Source organism: Pyrus communis, chromosome 3 (assembly GCF_963583255.1).
Source record: "Pyrus communis chromosome 3, drPyrComm1.1, whole genome shotgun sequence".
Taxonomy (NCBI): domain Eukaryota; kingdom Viridiplantae; phylum Streptophyta; class Magnoliopsida; order Rosales; family Rosaceae; genus Pyrus; species Pyrus communis.
Window position 1 is genome coordinate 27,131,930 of NC_084805.1, and position 17,945 is coordinate 27,149,874.

General features: G+C 37.3%; 2 protein-coding genes and 2 pseudogenes across 2 annotated transcripts; all 4 read right to left on the bottom strand.

Moving 5' to 3' along the window:
• Nucleotides 1-580: 580 nt before the first annotated feature.
• LOC137728340 (apoptosis inhibitor 5-like protein API5) lies at nucleotides 581-7,572 on the bottom strand. The gene is made up of 17 exons (XM_068467152.1): nucleotides 7,369-7,572; nucleotides 7,152-7,268; nucleotides 6,864-7,025; nucleotides 6,491-6,590; nucleotides 6,326-6,391; nucleotides 5,948-6,045; nucleotides 5,786-5,860; nucleotides 5,362-5,511; nucleotides 4,281-4,346; nucleotides 4,119-4,184; nucleotides 3,318-3,428; nucleotides 2,744-2,833; nucleotides 2,551-2,657; nucleotides 2,011-2,125; nucleotides 1,861-1,926; nucleotides 1,668-1,771; nucleotides 581-1,207 (listed from the first exon to the last, which is right to left on the bottom strand). Exons 2-17 carry the CDS (start codon nucleotides 7,236-7,238, stop codon nucleotides 1,003-1,005), a joined length of 1,668 nt encoding a protein of 555 aa, XP_068323253.1. The 5' UTR covers nucleotides 7,239-7,268; nucleotides 7,369-7,572; the 3' UTR covers nucleotides 581-1,002.
• Nucleotides 7,573-8,431: 859 nt separating this feature from the next.
• On the bottom strand, nucleotides 8,432-10,512 carry LOC137729924 (uncharacterized). Its single transcript, XM_068468974.1, has 4 exons — nucleotides 10,096-10,512; nucleotides 9,360-9,439; nucleotides 9,217-9,275; nucleotides 8,432-8,877 (listed from the first exon to the last, which is right to left on the bottom strand). Exons 1-4 carry the CDS (start codon nucleotides 10,396-10,398, stop codon nucleotides 8,573-8,575), a joined length of 747 nt encoding a protein of 248 aa, XP_068325075.1. The 5' UTR covers nucleotides 10,399-10,512; the 3' UTR covers nucleotides 8,432-8,572.
• A 1,026-nt stretch (nucleotides 10,513-11,538) lies between these two features.
• LOC137728540 (glutamate receptor 2.7-like) lies at nucleotides 11,539-14,942 on the bottom strand (annotated as a pseudogene).
• Nucleotides 14,943-16,647: 1,705 nt separating this feature from the next.
• LOC137728541 (serine--tRNA ligase-like) lies at nucleotides 16,648-17,380 on the bottom strand (annotated as a pseudogene).
• Nucleotides 17,381-17,945: the final 565 nt, after the last annotated feature.

Below are 17,945 nucleotides of genomic sequence, written 5' to 3' on the forward strand. Positions count from 1 at the left end.
GCATATCAACCATGTCACACGCTGAAGAGGGAAAAGAATTTCTTTCAGATCTCTTCCATCAAATTCTATCAATTAATAAGTTTGGACTTTTAAAATTTGGTCAAACAGATAAAAAAATGAAACCTTTTAAAAATTATATTAACTTTAGCCGTTAAATCAAATTTCAAGAGTCCAGATTTATTGATTGGTAAGATTTGGTAGAAGAAATCCAGATATAATACCTTTCTGAAACGTAGTAAAATTACATTTTAACATGATTTAAACTAAAGAGATAATACATGAATACAAACTTGATTGTAAAAATTGAGGCACACTATTCATACCCAACGTGGGTAGGCCTAAGTTCGCAACAACCTTTTAAATCTTCATCGCTTTCAATGAACAATGTATCGCATAGTTGAACAAACTTTTATTAACGCATTTGAAAGTACTATTAAAATAACTAAAAACGCTTTTATTAATAATGTTTTTGGGACCAAAATTATTTTCTTAAAAAAACTCCAGTTATTTTCAAAACGTTTCCAAACGAACCCTCTATATATAAGGAGAAAGTAAAGAGGTAATTGGCAAAACTTAAAAATGGCAAAAGAAGCAATTTCCATCAGTCAGTATGAGTTCTTATAAATTCATAACATTCAATCATAAAAACAAAGTCAAACTAGCAGTATTATAAATCCCCTGAAAGCATACATTCACCAACGCACGGATAAATTCCCGGAGCTGTCTCGGAAACCTGCATATTTTTTCGACGACAGATGGAAATACTCAGAGCGTTAATCCGGTCACCCCATTCTTGTTAGACGAAGCTCCAGACGAACATAATAAGTAGCGTTAATCAACAACAAATCTAGATTATAATCAGCTTGCTCGATGAAACAAAACTTGTTTCTAACTCGTTTCATAGAGAGGAATTCAGCACATCACGTACTCATCTGCGTTTTCCTGGGGCGCATCCATGTCTCTCTCACCATCGTGATTTCCCAAAGTTGTCTCACGGTGCAGCTATCTGTAACCCCTTCCCCTTCCACGTCCACCCCACCCTCTGCCTCTGCTCCTTCCACCACCACCGCTCCTTCCCCCGCTTCTTCCACCTTGAGATAAACCTTCAAATGCTCTATTAACAAGCTGATTTTGTAATCCGCCACCACGCCCCTTTTTTGAAGGCATATTTCCGGATCCATTGGAAAAATTAGCAGGTCGTTTTGCTCTGCACCAGTAGGTTTAAACCATATAAGAACGGATCCTTTAACTATGCAATAGGATAAAAATGTTGATTTCACAGCGTGTTATACCTTCCTTTCAAGATTCAAAGTGCATCTCGTATGGATAAAGACTAAGCTATTAAATGTAGATGTCTACGGATATACAAATGGTCAGGAAGTGCGAAAATATTGACAAGTATAGATGTCTGTTAAAATTCAAGATTGTGACTAAAAGAATATGATAAAACATAGGAAAATTAGGTGTTTTGAGTTTTTTTTTCTCCGAGCCACAAAATTGAAATAAATGAACTGCGCACTTTAGTCTTTGCACAAGCAATTGAGGAAAATGTATGTTGAACTAATGACGCCAAAAGTCTGACATCACATAAATCAAGAACTATTCTTCAAACCAATGAGAGTATAACACAAAAATACAAAATATAGGTTCAAGAATTTTTCTCTTACCCTGCAACAGGTGTACTAGAGGGCACAGCGGGTTTTGTTGCTTCTTTCCAAGACAGGTTGATGCTCTTGTCTCCAATGAATGAGGGTGTTTTTGAATGTAGAGTCTACATTGTTTCAAATCATTTAAACATCAGTTCTAAAAGATCATGAATAAATGATCATCCATCCAAAATTCTCAAACGGTTGCCCTCACCTTTGTCATTGCCAATATGTTATTGCAGGTTCGCAACCCGGTTGTAGTATTCTGCTTTTCAGTTTTCTGCACACCATAAAATCATTGTTTAAGATAACTGCTAACAGAAACGGTTCACAAAACTGTGAAATGACCATGAAATTAACTCACAATGGTATCCTTTGCTTCGTCAGATTTTGCAGCTGCCATCGCTTTGTTCTTTTCAGCCATTCCCTGTGTTAATTTCTTCATGGTGGCCCTAGTTAGCTCCTCGACATAACTCAACCTGCACAGTCAATCATAATATTTCCAGTTATAGTCTTATAGAGGTGTGGCCACTTGATTCTCCACTTTTCAGAGAAATTTATCAGATATCAGTAATTTGCAAGGTCTTCAATTTCAGCCATAGACTTCTCCTTGATATGGGCGCTACTATCCTCAGCATAAGCTTTAACCAGCCTCAACCTCTCTTAAGAAAAAACACTCCATCTCACAACCGGAGTTAAGGGCTAAGTATATTGGATGCACATTGACAAGAAAAGAGGATAATATAAGCCAGATGAAGGAACAGGAAGACCTAGGATTTAGAAGAGCATGAGTTATTCGGCATATTTTGATTCCTACATATACACTCATGTGGTACTTCATTATATAAACTAGAATAAGTAATAAAATATACAAGGAGAAAAACAGGGAAAAAGAAAGACCAACCTCTCAGTAAACTCCTTATATTGCTCTGAAAAGTCCTCACCAAGTCTATCTGATGGTTGCCCAGTCACTATCTTGTAACCGCATAGACTGTTAGTAGCATTAGGAACCTATATGGTAAAGAAATCAAGTAAGCACAAAACAATGTTTACTCATAGTAGTATTGACAAGGGAGGTTGACTGGAAATCAAATTACCTTGTGAGCAAGATGGTGAAACGTGTACAATAAGCATTCTACATAAGTGAAGTTAAACTCATCCCCGGTCTTTCTCCGAGGCATGTTTTTCTGCAAGGAAAAAATAGAATAAAAATGCGAGTTAATTTGCAACGAGATAATAAACAAAAAAAAATGACTCAAAATGGCTTGTTATCCAGACCTGAAACAAATAAAAAAGCCGATACTGTCCAAACACTGAATGTGAATACATCAATTCTAAGAAGTTTTTTAAGGTCCAATTGAGGTTCACCTCACAGCAATGCGCCTTGAAATAAATGAATATTACAAGGTCTGAAATTGACTATTACTGTTTATATAATAATTAATACAAATAATACATAATTAAATAATTTTTAATTAATAACTTGAGTCCCAAAAGGCTTGTTTTTCATCTTGTCAGAAATTAAACACCTTGCATTAGGCATTTACATTTATAAACACCGACTGCAATAGTGGAGAGTATTTTAAAGGTCGGATCTTCACGCACATAGTCCAATCATCCGATAATTTTGAATATACAAACTGATGTCATTACCGATTAAAAAAATTGTACCTTTAACAGCTGAACAACAGAAGGAAGGATCTGACGAGAATCTTGTGGTGCTGTGAAAGGTGAAACTTCTGCGAGGGCTTTGAGCAAATCTAGCCTTCTTTCATCAGGAAGCTGACAAAAAGAAAAACGTTGTTTGAATAAGAATCTGACAAGCTTTCCCATTACAATAAAACACTATAAAGAAAGCACAGCATAATATAAATATTGTCACACAGTCATAGAAAGATACAGATAAAATTGAAATGAATTTAAAATTTTATTTTTATCATCAATAAAAGGCTTGCATGTACCGCACTCCCCATGCTATTTACTTAATCCTATATTCCATATTGTCGTTGTTTTCATTTCAGAATGTAATGATCATTTCTCAGAGTCCTCATAACAATGTAGACAAGTGCGAAGAAAGTATGACTACTTACAACCTAGAAAAACTTCTGGATTCATATGGAAATAAAGACATCAACTATTTGATGTAAACACTGCTTTAGTAATTGAGTAGTTGAGTCAAGAAAAAGAAATAAAACAAGATTAGGAGACCAATAGCAGAAAGGATAAATCATCCCAGATTCCGATGGAACATTTCAGACAAAAACCAATCAAGCAAACAAATATATAGAAAATATTCTATCCCAATGTTTAATTATATATCAGTTTGTAAGAAAAATCTAAACATTTTCATTTGTTTTGGCCAATACTGGCTCAATTTATGGAACCATATAGAAACAAAACTCTTCAGATTACCAAGAAACTTGACATGCATACTAGGATAATATACCAATTCAGTGGAAATGATGATGTTACCTTGTCCGAAACAGGAAGGATGTGTTTGTCCAGATAATTTAGGAATTTGCTGCTTGACGCACCCCTCTATATGAAATATGAATAAACATGGTTGGTACTTGATTCCCAGAAATATACACATCAAAAGCACAAGGAAAAATCTATGATAATTAGAGGCCATACCACAACAAATGGCAGAGCCATGAATAGGCAGGATATCAACCTATCAATATGATCAGCATCTGAAACCTGCATCCCAACCATTTTGTTGTTAAGTCACCGAAAGAACCATAGTGATTAAAATGAATACATTAATATTAAAAGAGGAAGCAGAATATACATTGTGGAAGCATCTTTTCCAACAGCATCACTTTTGTTTCCTTCTAGCCTAAATGGACAGTATCATATCTAAGGGTGGCTTACGTTAACAAGACACTGGTGGTCATTATAATTTGAAATAATATTCTAACTCAAACTTTCAACCCTACAAACATTATAGATACCTGATACTTTAAGAAACTGATAGATATCAAGCTTCCGATGAATCTATATATCTTGAAAAACAAATACTAGTAGACTACCCCAGCCTGAAAAACCACCTGTTAATCTACTGGTTTGATTACAGGTCTAATTGGTACCCTATGAATACTAGATAACTAAGTAGAGCTTCACCTGTTTACCATTGACAGATTTGTTGCTCATCCCAATGAAAAAGGGAAAAGTACACAAACTTATCACTTAACAAATCTTGAGCATGCAGTCAATATTATGATGAGAAAGCTGGTAAGAAGTCTCAAGAATAAGAACTACATACACATTGAATCAAATGACTACGCTAAGCACAACAAATGAAGAGCCTCATCTTAGCTAGGCCAAATTCTTTTAACAGAAGATTAATTCCATACGATGTCACCCAAGAATAAATAAAATTAGCAACCAAAAAAAAAACTTCCAAGGAGCTAAACCAAGCCGGAAAAAAGTAATCACCAACATTACTATACAGTATATACTCATATATATATTCAACACTCATGGGTTGATATTGGTTCAGGTATGATACAATCATAAAATAGTAATCAAAACACAAAGTCAATGCATCAGATATAATGATGATAAAATAAATGCAAGCATCTTATGAAATAACAGAGCAATATCAAAAATGCTTATTTCTGCATTACTCATCGTGAGTACATTTTGCATATTCAGCTTGGTCAGAAGCTTCTATTCTTTACCCTTAAATCAACACAATAAAACAAGTGCTTACATTGAATTGGGCATCTAAATCAGCTTGTCCTTCAATAATTCCAATAAGTTCTTTCATGCGTTCAGCAGGCGCTTTCTCCCCAAATATGCTCAAACTTTTTAAGAAGTCCATAAACATTCTAAACTCGGCACCAGTCACATCTTCCAGACTCTGAAATTGAACTCGATCGTATAAGTCATATACAACCTTTCAACAGAAAAGTAAAATAAAATTCAAGAGATAATAATTATAAATGTCCATGGTTTTTCTTTTAACTAAAGGTAACATGAGGGGAAGAGAACAGCCTATAAATTTACTAAATAGATGCGACAGAGCATCATGCCACACTTCAAAATAATACATTCATAGGAACTTAAGTACACAGTTCCAAGACTCTAAATAAACATGCGCATGAAGACAATTGGCACAGCATTCATGTACATACCTTTTTTACCAAATCAGTAATATGCCTTTCCATCTCTTCCTGAGGCTTCAAAAGTTCAGCTTTAATAGGAAATACCTACAATTTTGATCATTCAACATCCAGTTATCTTAAGAGATACATGATAATAATCGTATTGGACATTCGACAAAGTGGTCTTCTCACCTTATCTCTAATGAAGCTTAAAACCTTCTCCCGAATGAACTCATCTGTGCTTGGTTCATCAACACTCCCAATGTGCTTGAATAATGCTGTCAAAGAAGCTGTGCATAGAAGAAGATGAGATACTTTATGAAAGAGATAGATTTCAATGATCCAAGATGTATCAGGTGTTGAACTTAAGGCTAGTAAAAACACATAAATCTGCATAAAATGTGTACATTTGTACACATAAACATATTTACTTATAAATAAAAATGCCAACTTAACATCTGATGTAATCATACATCAGTTAATTTGTAATCATGCCCTAACAGTTAATTTGTACTAAACGCATAATCTATGATGATTCACTATCAGTTAGTTTGAAGATCACAAATATACCTTTAACATCTTGCCTCAAAAGAGCCATAAGTGCTTTATGCACAGCATCACGCTCCACAAATTCCTCTAAAAAGCATCAACAAAGGCCAACATCACTCATATAACGCAACCACCATACTCCCACAATCACAATTCCCAACAAAGAATGGAAACAAAAAAAATTACCAGATGCAAGGAGTTGCACAAGAATGTCTACAATTTTCGCAATATGTTCAGGCGTATCCTTGCAGAACAAGGGAAGGCCCCGAATAGCTTGTACTCGTACCTGCACATTACATTGATGATCCGAACTAAATAGTTGAACTGAATGTTAAAACCAGCAAGACCCCAAATAAGAATAACATGCAAAGGCATGTTATAAATTGCTTCAAATATGTCACAACAAACTAATTCAAGACACAAACTTTTTCAACAGGGATCTAACTCTTCCATAAATAAATAAAAACTCAACAATTCTCCAGTTACCAAATATAGCTAGGGCATCAAAAAATGCAACGAGTGCAAGTAATCACGAGTGGGTATACAGATATGAACTAACCCCGAGCTCTTCTTCTTCAATCAAATCGAGGTGCGTATCGATGGCGGGCTGCGAAAGTTCGGGGAAGAACTTGAAGAACCTCGGAATAAGCTGGGCAGCCAGCTGCTTGGCCTTGACACTGGTCTTGGCCACATTGATAATCCCCTGGTAATCCTTAACATTCTGAATTACAAACAAACAAACAAAAATCGCAAAATATTAAAACCCAGAAAAACCCTAGAAACCAAAATTTCAAAAAGTATAAAATATGAAAGGATGCTGGAAGGAAATTGGCGGGGCGTGGGGCACCTGGGACTTGTCCTTGGACTCGTTCAGTCGTTCGCCGAACTCGTAAAGCTTCTCGATGTGATTGGCCTCGTCGGAGGGGTCAGCCATTGAAGCTGCTCTTCTGGCTCTCTGAAGAAGCTGAGGCGAAATTTGGAACAAAAAATTGAACTATTATTATATTACGCAAAGGTATTCGAAAATTCATAGTTATTATTTTGGAATTCGAAAGAGAGCTTACTGGTTTTTGGCTCTGGAGTGTAGAGAGAGAAAGTAGGGAGAGAGAGAGTGACTGAAGAAGAAGAAGAAGAAAACGAAGAAGAAGACGAAGACGACGAAGAGAGGGCTTGATGGGGAAGGGAAAAAGACGGGGCCGAGCTTCCCTTCTATGCCGTTTACTTTGTAGTCATACGACGACGTCTCGTCGGGCCCTTTTGGGCTTCTCACCGAGAAAGCAAAAAACAGCGTTTCTCCTAAATTCCTAATGCTCAAAACGCACCGTCTTACTCCTGATGAATGAACATCTAAAGATGCTCTTGCAGCATGTCCATTTTCTTGCAAACGAGTTGAAAACTTGTATATGAAGTTTTTGAGAATTTGAGTCCGTTCAAATTTTAAGTTTATTTTCCTCATCCAATCAACATGGCTATTGAACTTTGTTAATTGCATGATTCACTACAATTTGTTTCATACAATACGTAAATGAGATAGTTTTGACCAGGAAAAGAACTTTCGCATCTCTTTTCCTTTTGCACGCCCCCTATCTATTTTTGGCCTTTAGATTGAATAACTCATAAGGAAGCCATGAGACAAATAAACATGGGTGTACAACAAAAGAAAAGATTGTGCGAAAATCAATCTCTTTTGACCAACACCATGAAGAGGTAATTTGAGCAATCATCCTTGAACTTTAGCTCAAATCGAGTTTTGGTATCTGAACTAAAAATCCATGAATATTGGCCTCTAAACTTATTATAATGCAGAGCAATGGTTTTTTTGGCTAACTTCGTTAGAACTTTCATCCAAAATAAAGGATTTAAAGGAACAAAAAATGGATGAAAATTCTAATAAAGTTGACAAAATGATCATTGCCCCACATTATAACAAGTTCAGAGACCAATACTTGTGAATTTTTAGTTCATGAACCAACGCTCCGATTGGGCCAAAGTTAAGAAATTATGGCTCCAAGTTTCTCCACCATGTATTTTTTTTGGACAAATTTATCCACCATGTATAATCATGACAATTTACGTGACCTTCAATACTAGGCTTTGTTAAAACAATTCTCACAAAATTCAAGGCACAAATCAGTATGAAACATGGTATCCCCTATGGGCATTTCTCACAAGTACAACACCCTTTTGCAAAAATCAAATTAATCCTCCTTTATTGACAAAGCTCCTTCTATCACTGCTAGTAAGACAAATTTCTTTCCGTTGGAGAAATCACAGAATCGGCATTTCTAATGCTTGCAAGACATCCTTGAACTCAAAATCGTGTGTTTGTTTGTTGAACCGTTCGACCAGCTTATACCTCATGTCGTTCAAATAAAATGATTGGGTGGTCTCCACAAGCCATTTTGCCTCCGAGTCAGTGAGTTTGCTGGGGAGTACGACATCCCCTCGAATAAGCACCATGTCCTTGCTTTCTGCAAATTCGTTGTAGTAAGTTACAGCGAAGTAGGGAGAAGCTTGAGTTCCCCTCGCCTTGTAATCTTCAAGACCAGTGAAAATCATGTGTGGCATCTGTACTGCAAGAGAGTTTTGAATCAAAACTTGATACGACAAGGCATTATCCAACTGTTTAGTTATTTTAATTGGAAAAAAGTTGCAAAATGTCACTCGTCTCGAGAGGTCCCACCTATGCTCTTCTTTGATGTTGCCACTCAGCATTGAGCAATGACAACATCAAATATGGGCATAGATAACTCTTGACATATTAATGACATAAACTAACAAAAGCAAGTTAAGTAGTCCTATACTGGCGCGTTATTGCTTCTACATAACATTTACAATGTTCGGTAGCGAATGTAAGATGTGCTAAAGTGATCACTAGAAAGAGTAGCAAATAGACTGGCTAGAGGCCAAACCTTGAGCAAACATTGTGGTATAACCACTTCCTCTCCACAAGGGAATGACAAAATACCGGCTGCCATGATAAACAAGTTGAAAGTTAAAACAACGGAAAGATGAAAGAAAGAAAAGGAAGACAATCATTACGTAAACTGATTACCAATCTGCCGCTCTATGCTCCAACAGGTGATATAGTTTTGCATTCATGGATGCACCGATATGACCTCTTCCCAGGTGAAACTATAAAAGACAACCCGTCTAAACATAAATGATACTAGAAAACAATCTTGCAACGGAAGCCACATCTAGTGAGACACTAAAGAAATGATAAGCAAGATCAATCGCAAATGCACATGATGCATGGTAAGCGTAAATTTTAGCTCATGAGGATATCATGGAAATCAGGTTAGAAAAAGACTTTAACACTGTGGCCTCAAGCAGCAGACAGCTTAGATTTAACACACAGCCAATTCATATTAAGGGACAAGATAGATACAATGTAGTGGCTCGAATCTCCTTGCACCCGTGATCGAATCCTCCTCCGGTAAGTTAGAGTAGTTCAGAATAATATCACATTATCCCAAAAAAAATAAAAACAGTAACAAAAATGTGAGCTTCAAATCTTCAAGAACGAAACTTTAAAGCTATGACAAAGCTAGATATTTTACAGCTACAAGTACTGAGCAGCTTAAAGTCTTATCTTTTTTTACCATATAGAATATTATAGCAAATGAAACAAGCTTCTGCAACAATCTAATTAATCGAAAGAAAAGCAAATCAGTCAAATTAAGAAAAAGAAGGCAAAACCCAGTTCAAAAAACCACAGATAAACTAAACTTGTACAGTAAAATGTAACATTTGGAGGCACAGAAAAGCAAGGAAACTGAGAGGCTTACATCGTCCCAAGCCGAAGCGATGTCCTCGGCCGAGCGATCTTTCACCCTCTCGACATCAATAATGGAATCCAACGGCTTAGCCTTCAAGGGATTGAACCCAGTAGCAAAACTCGAAGCCCTGAAGAAACCCAGCGAACCCCATTTCAGAAATCCTCCCGGAAACGATTGCTGTTGTGGGTTTTGGCGATTTTGTTGCAGGGTCAGAGTTGTGAAGGAGTGTTTGTGCACAGCGCCAGCAGAAGAAGAAGAATGGCCGATGAGGTTTGAAGCTGGAAGCGTAAAGATCCTGGAAGCTCTTCGCATTTTAGAAGATTTTCAAGTGCTCGGACTTCGGAGTAAGGAGCTAATTGGGATTGTGATTGCTGCTGGAGAGCTAGAAACATCCAGGAATTTTATCAAACACCTTCGTCGGGACGAGAAATACAAATAAGAGTCGAAGCTGAACGAAGTGGCGGTGGATGGGCCGAGAGGTTTCGATGCGTAAACCCAAGTAGGATTTGGATCTCATCTCGATTCAAATTGTAGGGATCCCATAGATTTTTACATTCTAGTCATTCATTGTGCATCGTGCAGTCATAAATAATTTAACTTTTTTTATTTAAAATTAAACACAAATAGTACCTGACGAAAAATGATTGCACGATGTACGATAAACGGCTAAGATATAAGGATATCTAGATTTCTACAAAATGGATCCGAAGACAATTCTCTTCTGCCGAAGTAAGCTCAAGCAATTGCCACGTGTCTTGTTGACTATCTAATGAAGTTAACACATCGTGATCTACTTCTTAAACTTCTACTGGCATTTTGACGACTTTATACTTTGAAGTATGGATAGTATAAATAATAGAAACAATAAGTGGATAGTCGATAATATGTTGATATGTTTGTTCATAATAAGTACTTGAACGTGTCATGTGATCAGATAAATTTTATCTAAAATTTACTCATATTTTCCCAAAGAAACTCTCAAGACTAAACTAATTATATTTGAGTCACATTTGATCTTATAAATCGTAGTCAGCCTAGAAAAGAATGATGTCAATCAAATTCTTGTTCTTTCTAAAAAAAAACTAAAATTTAATGTTCGTCAAAACTAGAGAGCAATCTTTGAGTAAAATTACTCAAATGGCTAAAACTATAAATAACATTTTTGTCATTTGAAGTGGTGAAAATTTTATATTACAATAAAGGAGAAGCACTTAGAAGCTCACATTTCTTGGGAATTAAGAAATGAAACAACACTTGGAACAAAAAAAAAAAAAAAAGGAGGAAAGAAAAGCACTTAGAAGCTCACATTTATTGCACTTGGCAAGATATTAACATGCAGTAATATGTAGTATGTACTATTGCCTTTGTTCTATAAGTTCTTCTGAAATGCCTTCAGTTTCCGGCGGCGTCACGCATTCAATTTCCGGCGGCGACATCAAGGCCTGGGGATGATCAGGAATGTTGGAAGCGACCGTATTGTTCCACCTTAAACGGAGAACTCCATTCTTCTACATTAGGGAAAGGTGGAAATTCCTTTGGGGGAAAAAGACTTCGTTTAATATATCCTGTTATTCTAACTGTTCTCTTCCAAATACTTTCATCACTCGGACTTGCATTGCCCTGCTCCATTTTTCGGTCTCCAAACTGCCTCAGCAAGATAACAAGAGAGATTAGGAAACAAAATGTGGAAGTAACGCCGGTAATAATATGGAGGCCGGAGAAACTCTTGAGGTTCAAGCTTTCCGGTATATCTGAAGTCGCATTTCTTGAACACTTTTCTTCCTTTGGAGTCAACCACTTATGTTGTAGCTCTTTCAGTTCTCCATGTTCCAATAGCTTTAGAACGACCCTAGTGAAATCCCTCGCTATTGGGGAGCCCTTCTGGAATGCCTGCATGATAAACACGAAATCAATTCTGTTAGTTTCGTAGAACTACTTAAGTTGAGGGAAGTGATTTCGGCACACCATTATATGGTAATTTATTGTTCTTTGGATTGAATAAACCAAAGGAGAATAAGTTGACAAAAACAAACAACGGTGTGCAGAAACCGTTTCCCTAATGTTGAATAGTAGCAAGATGTGTTGTATGCAATGTATTCACTAATTACAAAGCTGAATCCTCCGAATCTGTAGGTTGGCGCAGTTCTAGTGTATCCCTTACAGTTCTGGTTGATGAGTACTTCTGCAAATGGGAGTTCAAGAAAGACAGCAGATAAATGTTTGCTCTTGAAATAGTCCACGTTGTGTTGGGGGTCTATTTCTATGATGTTTGCGTTTCTGAATCCAATAACATTAAGCATGTAGTTCCTGACAAGTGAATCTGCAGTTGACCCAACTCTTGCTTCGGTTCTCTTCAGCATTTCGGTGTCTATTACGTTTGGTTCTATCCGTTTGATGGTAAGAATTGAAGAAAGATTAGCAGTGTAGCTTGAGCTTGGGATCAATACAACAAAAAGCCACTCTATAACAACTACTCGTGCTAAGTTGTTACAGATTTTCTCTCCTGCAAGATGAAAGATTCATACATTTATCTTTTTGGTTTAACAATTTTAGACTGCATCGTTTCATAGTTAGGCTTGTACTGATATCTGAAAGAGAAATGCTTTACGAAAACTTCTTTTTCTCCTTCTGGACGCCTTGTTTATTTATGTCCCGTAATTCTCTTTGATTTACTCAATCCAAACATTATAAATAAACAGGGTGTGCAGTGGAGAAAATGATTGTACGGAAATTACATAACTATCTGAGTTTTTTTTTTTACCTACTGTGAGCAAAGAACAAAGAGGAGAAGGTGAACCTAGTTGCTGTCCCGATTTGATTCTTCAACCCGCTGCCAAATTCTGGATTTCATGGGCCCTCGAGGAACCAGACTATTAGTGTTGTGTAGAGTAATAGGCCACCAGACGCCACCCACACTTGCCAAGTGAAAGGCTTCAGACATAGCCATGTCGACTCCTCATATTTTTCGGGAACAATCATCGACAAACCAGACTCGATATATGGCTGAGTGAAGTCCACTCTGTCCAATTGATCAGGTAGCACAGTCACATCAACAATCACAGCATCATAATCCTTCAGTTGGTCAATATTTCGATGAACATGGAAAGCATACGTTCTCTCTGTCAGATACAAATCAAATGCAGCAGAAAGATTTATAGCAAAAGAAAAAGAAATTTAAGTTGGTACCTTGTTTTGGACCAGTTCTATCACAGAATCATAAGTGTCATTTGAGGCTTCGATTTTATTAGGCAGAGAATAATTCAATTTTGATACTATCATTCTGAAAGTTCAATGCAGAAACCATCGAATTTCTTCTCGTCTGAATTGTGCCGCGACCAATCAACCTTTACAAATTTGTTGAAGTAAGTTACACCAGGAACCAAAATTTTCATTGGCTTCTCAGAAGTAGGCATAGCCTAACCTTTTGGGGCACTTTTGGCCTTCCCGGGCCAAATTATACCAACATCATTACGTCTGTTTGTGCCTTGCCTGACAACGCTTTCTGAAAACCCTACATCTCTATGTATCTTCCCATCAACGACATTTATGATCCTAAATCGTGGAGAATAAAAACGTACCTCACCTTCTTTGAAGTACATTTTACCGCTCAGACCAGTACAATTATTCAACAATATGTTTAACAACACCTGCAGGCTACTACTAGTAGTAGCACTGTTGTTACTAGTCATTATTGTTATGGCCTGTGCAATGACGGTCATCATATCGTAGGCTTGAAGGGCATAAATTCCTGGCATTGGCGCAGTGTTATCTTCGTCTGAAAACTTTGTTTCGAGTTCCTTTAGGAACTTCGTACAAGAACTAGAATTATTAGCATAGTAGGTCTTGCTTCCGAGAGTGCCTTCCATATCAGAGTTGTCAAGAGAGTCAGGAAAATCACTAATGACACTCTCTGTGATTATCCAAGCTGAGTCTCTTCCTACAAGTCCCATCTTCTTCGCTACACAAAACAGATGAGTCACTGTAGGAAAAGATGACTGAATAACAATAAACACACGGGATTGTATGGTGGGAAGGCTCAATATCTCTTCTAATCCATCCCAATTTGGATTAGACATTGAAGAAACTCGCGGGAGAATCAAATGGTGCTCAATCTTCGAACCAACATCTCGAAGAGCCTCAGATAAAACAGCTAGCATCCCAACAGCTCCACCGTGACCATCATCTTCGTAGACTACAACAACCCTTTTCCAATTGTACGCAGAAACCATATCTGCTATGCATTTCAACTGAGCAGAACCGTCTGTTGCCATTCGTATCAGATATGGCCAGCGGCTTTGGATTAGGGGCTGGGTGATAGCTGGCGATGCAAATGAAATCACCGAAACATTTGATTGGTTTCCTGCACGATCAGCTACTTAAGCTGCTTCGTGCCATGTCTCCATGCCAACTATCACTTCTACCTTCTCCTTTATCAATCCTTCAGCTGCAATCAATCAAATGTTTCTACCTTCTCCATATATATATTTATAGTTAAGCACTTATGTGTACAAACTAACTGCATAATGATGTATGTTATAACAACCGTCGTGTGTATACTAACCAGCAGAAGAAGCACGAAAGGGGTCTCTGCCAGAGTTTCGAAAATGAAGGACTAGCTTATGAGTCTTCGAACAGTTGTTGAAGTTTTCAGCTGCAATTTCCATGGCAGTTTTCTGTTCTTTCCCAATACGGCCATTAGCATTAATGATTGCTCCAATGTTGGTGACATTGCTACTATTGTTAGCTCCAACTCCATGGGAGATAGCAATTAGCAAGCAGACGATGAGCACAGGAAGCAAGAGCCCAAGTTTAGGGAAAGGAAAAGACATTTTGTTCTGATCTAACCTTCCCCACATGTTCTGTTTATATATATTACTGTCTTGCACAAGGATTTGTGTTCATGCTAGGTAAAATTTCCGATTGTGTGCAAGAGAAAACGCGGTATTTTCCCGGAAAATGTGTGTGGATTTTCTCCTTGAATTGGTCTGCCAGAAAAGAAGACCACTGAGATATGGGGCAACAAGTCTTTTATGATGAATCAACGTAACGGTTATGTAAGTTTCAAAATTGCAATTTTGGGATCTAGCAGATCAGTTTATGCTAGGTAAAATTTCCGATTGTGTGCAAGAGAAAACGCGGTATTTTCCCGGAAATGTGTGTAGATTTTATCCTTGAATTGGTCTGCCAGGAAAGAATACTACTGAGATATGGGGGAACAAATCTTTTACGATGAATCAACGTAACTGTTGTGTAAGTTTCAAACCTGCAATTTTGGGATTTAGCAGATCAATTTTGTGATTCACAAAATTGCATCTCTTGTTTGGATGTGATTTGTTAAACATAGCACTTGGATGTAGGCCCCTCATGCATTTAGTCTTATTGTGTTTTGTACACCTAGTTGGATCTTGTATTATTTTCCCCTTAACACCATATGTCCTCCTCACAAATTTCTAGTTTCGAATTTTAAACTGCTCTAATTTACAGAAAAGAAATTCGAGTTAGGGTGTAAATGGACGAGCACACTGACCTAATCAACTGTTGTATCTGCACGTTTGGGTCAAATTTGTAGTTAAACCATTCAATAAACAACTAGTTGACTAGTTGACCTTGATATTTATTTGGACATCTTTATAACTATGACTCTATTAGCTTCTGGAAGTATTTAGAATTTAACAACGTTGCTTCTAGCCTTCTATGAAAGGTATTCACAAACCGTTATACCAAGGAGAAAACTTTCCGTTGACGCATCAATTTAAGGTGAAAATCATTTTGCTTCCTTCGGACTGTAGCAAAAATATGTGTTGGGCGACACAAATGGCCTAATTCGACTTCAACCATTGGAGCTCAAAAGTGGCTTCCTTAACTTTTTCAAGTTTGCTAACAACACTGATGAATGTTCGCCATAAAGCGCTGACGATCGATCTTCAAACCTTTTGATCTTACTGGACTTCAAGTAATGCCGCCAACATTTGATGCTGGTGTCTCTGCAGCAAGGGAGATTTTCTTCCCTACACATCAACTCCTCATATATAAGCTGCGACTCGCAGAAGACATTAATATACAACAGAAGAGCATGTTATAGATATATTAGTATGATATAACGAAATTGTCCCTAATTAAATTGGCCATTCTTACCACAAATATGGCCAAATTTTTTGTTTACGATTTCCACCAGTTGGGTCACCATAAGAGAGAGGACGCTGATCAACGTCGAAACGAAATTGAGAGGTTGATATATAAGGACTCGTTTCTTTTCTGTAACTTTGGAAACCCTAGCGGCTTAGGATGATATATAAGGACTCGTTTCTTTTCTGAGGACGTTGTTTAAGGGGTAGGATTCTAGCCTTCTAGGGCTTCCCTTCGGCCATGGCCTAATGGGGCTTGGGCTAGGCATTCATTTTCGTAATTGTGCTTCTCCCTTAAGTCTGTAAAGAGTGCTTAAGGATGATAATATTTATGATAATATGTGACAGGTGATGTATCAATAACCTAATTAAACATGTAAATAAAGAGTAAAATCCAAGTTCTAAATTTTATACAGAAGAAAAACCACTTTATAAATTAGACAAGCTTTCTTTCCCCTTGATTCTTTCGTTTGACGTCAGTGGCCGGTTTGTCCTGGAAATGTAGGAATGTCTTTCCCCCCATATAATTTTGCAAAGCTTTCGGTATCTCAACACCATGTTCCCTCTGGTAGTTCTCGAGAATGCAGCACATGGTTCTGGTAGTGGCTGTAAGAGTGGAGTTCAACAAGTGAACGTATGGTCTGCGTCTGATCATTGCCCTTTCCCTGCTCTCCGTATCGAATTTCTAGTTTTCTCGACTGAGACCAGTTCTCTGTATGTCTGAGATGCAGGAAACCACCCTCTAGATCGTACTTCTTTGCCGCCGCACCATTCAAAGCCCCCGTAACAACAGCCACAACACGATAGGGTAGGTCTAGCACCTTATAAAACTCCTCCGCATTTTTTAACATCTCCTCATGCATGTCCCAAGAGTCATTTCCATTTGGAGATGTAATGCAGAACTGTTCAACTTTCACAGACTGATGGTTCCGAAATAGTCCCAATATATCTTTACCACGTGAACCGGCGTCTGTCCTGAAGCAATAAGAAAATCCAGCGTATTTTATCGGTAGCTGGGATGGATGGATATACTGGCCTGCATGATATGCACAAAGTGGCTGTTCAGATGTAGCTATCAGATACTTGTCGTCTCTTTCCCCGGTTACCTTGTAAAGTTCCTCGTCAAATTCGTGTAACTGAGCACACTTTGCCATCATACCCTTTCTCATAAAAAGTGGACTTTTTTTTTTAATCATATTATGCTTTTGGGCTAAAATTCAACCTTTTATATTGAACCTATTCAACTAAGCTCTTCTAGAAGGAAACAATGGATTGAATCCAAGTCTGACTTAGACGATTTTTGTTTTTTTAATCAAATTATCTAAATTTTCTATAAAGAAATCTATTGGAGTTTTCTTTTAAATACAATTGTTATTTCTACTTCAAGTTTATCCCTTGGCATTTCACAGTAATATGAGTGAATGTGATACCTATACAGAAATTAGGCAGTTTGGAATTGATACTAATAATGCTATTGTGACAATAGTATGAGTTCAATACTATCAAGAGTTATACTTTAGAGCCTACTAATTTATAAGTATTACACTCGTGAGTTTAAGTATTAAACTCATAAATTCGTATTAAACCATGTACGGGACTTGATGTCTGCCTAGTGCCAGAAGGTCAAGGAAGTTGGTGACATACTAACAGGGAAGCCGGCAACCGAAGCCCCGGTGAAAGCGGTAGTAACTATAACGGTCATAAGTTAGCGAAATTTCTTGTTAGTTAAGTTCT

What these genes read in the sequence shown, in the direction of transcription:
- LOC137729924 (XM_068468974.1), bottom strand. Translation starts at nt 10,398, where the DNA reads ATGCGAAGAGCTTCCAGGATCTTTACGCTTCCAGCTTCAAACCTCATC. An exon ending in GAGCATAGAGCGGCAGATTG is followed by an intron (nt 9,276 to 9,359) that starts GTAATCAGTTTA and finishes TTATCATGGCAG; the next exon opens with CCGGTATTTTGTCATTCCCT. An exon ending in TACCACAATGTTTGCTCAAG is followed by an intron (nt 8,878 to 9,216) that starts GTTTGGCCTCTA and finishes ACTCTCTTGCAG; the next exon opens with TACAGATGCCACACATGATT.
- LOC137728340 (XM_068467152.1), bottom strand. Translation starts at nt 7,238, where the DNA reads ATGGCTGACCCCTCCGACGAGGCCAATCACATCGAGAAGCTTTACGAG. An exon ending in TGGCTCTGCCATTTGTTGTG is followed by an intron (nt 4,185 to 4,280) that starts GTATGGCCTCTA and finishes TATTTCATATAG; the next exon opens with AGGGGTGCGTCAAGCAGCAA. An exon ending in ACATATTGGCAATGACAAAG is followed by an intron (nt 1,772 to 1,860) that starts GTGAGGGCAACC and finishes GAAACAATGTAG; the next exon opens with ACTCTACATTCAAAAACACC.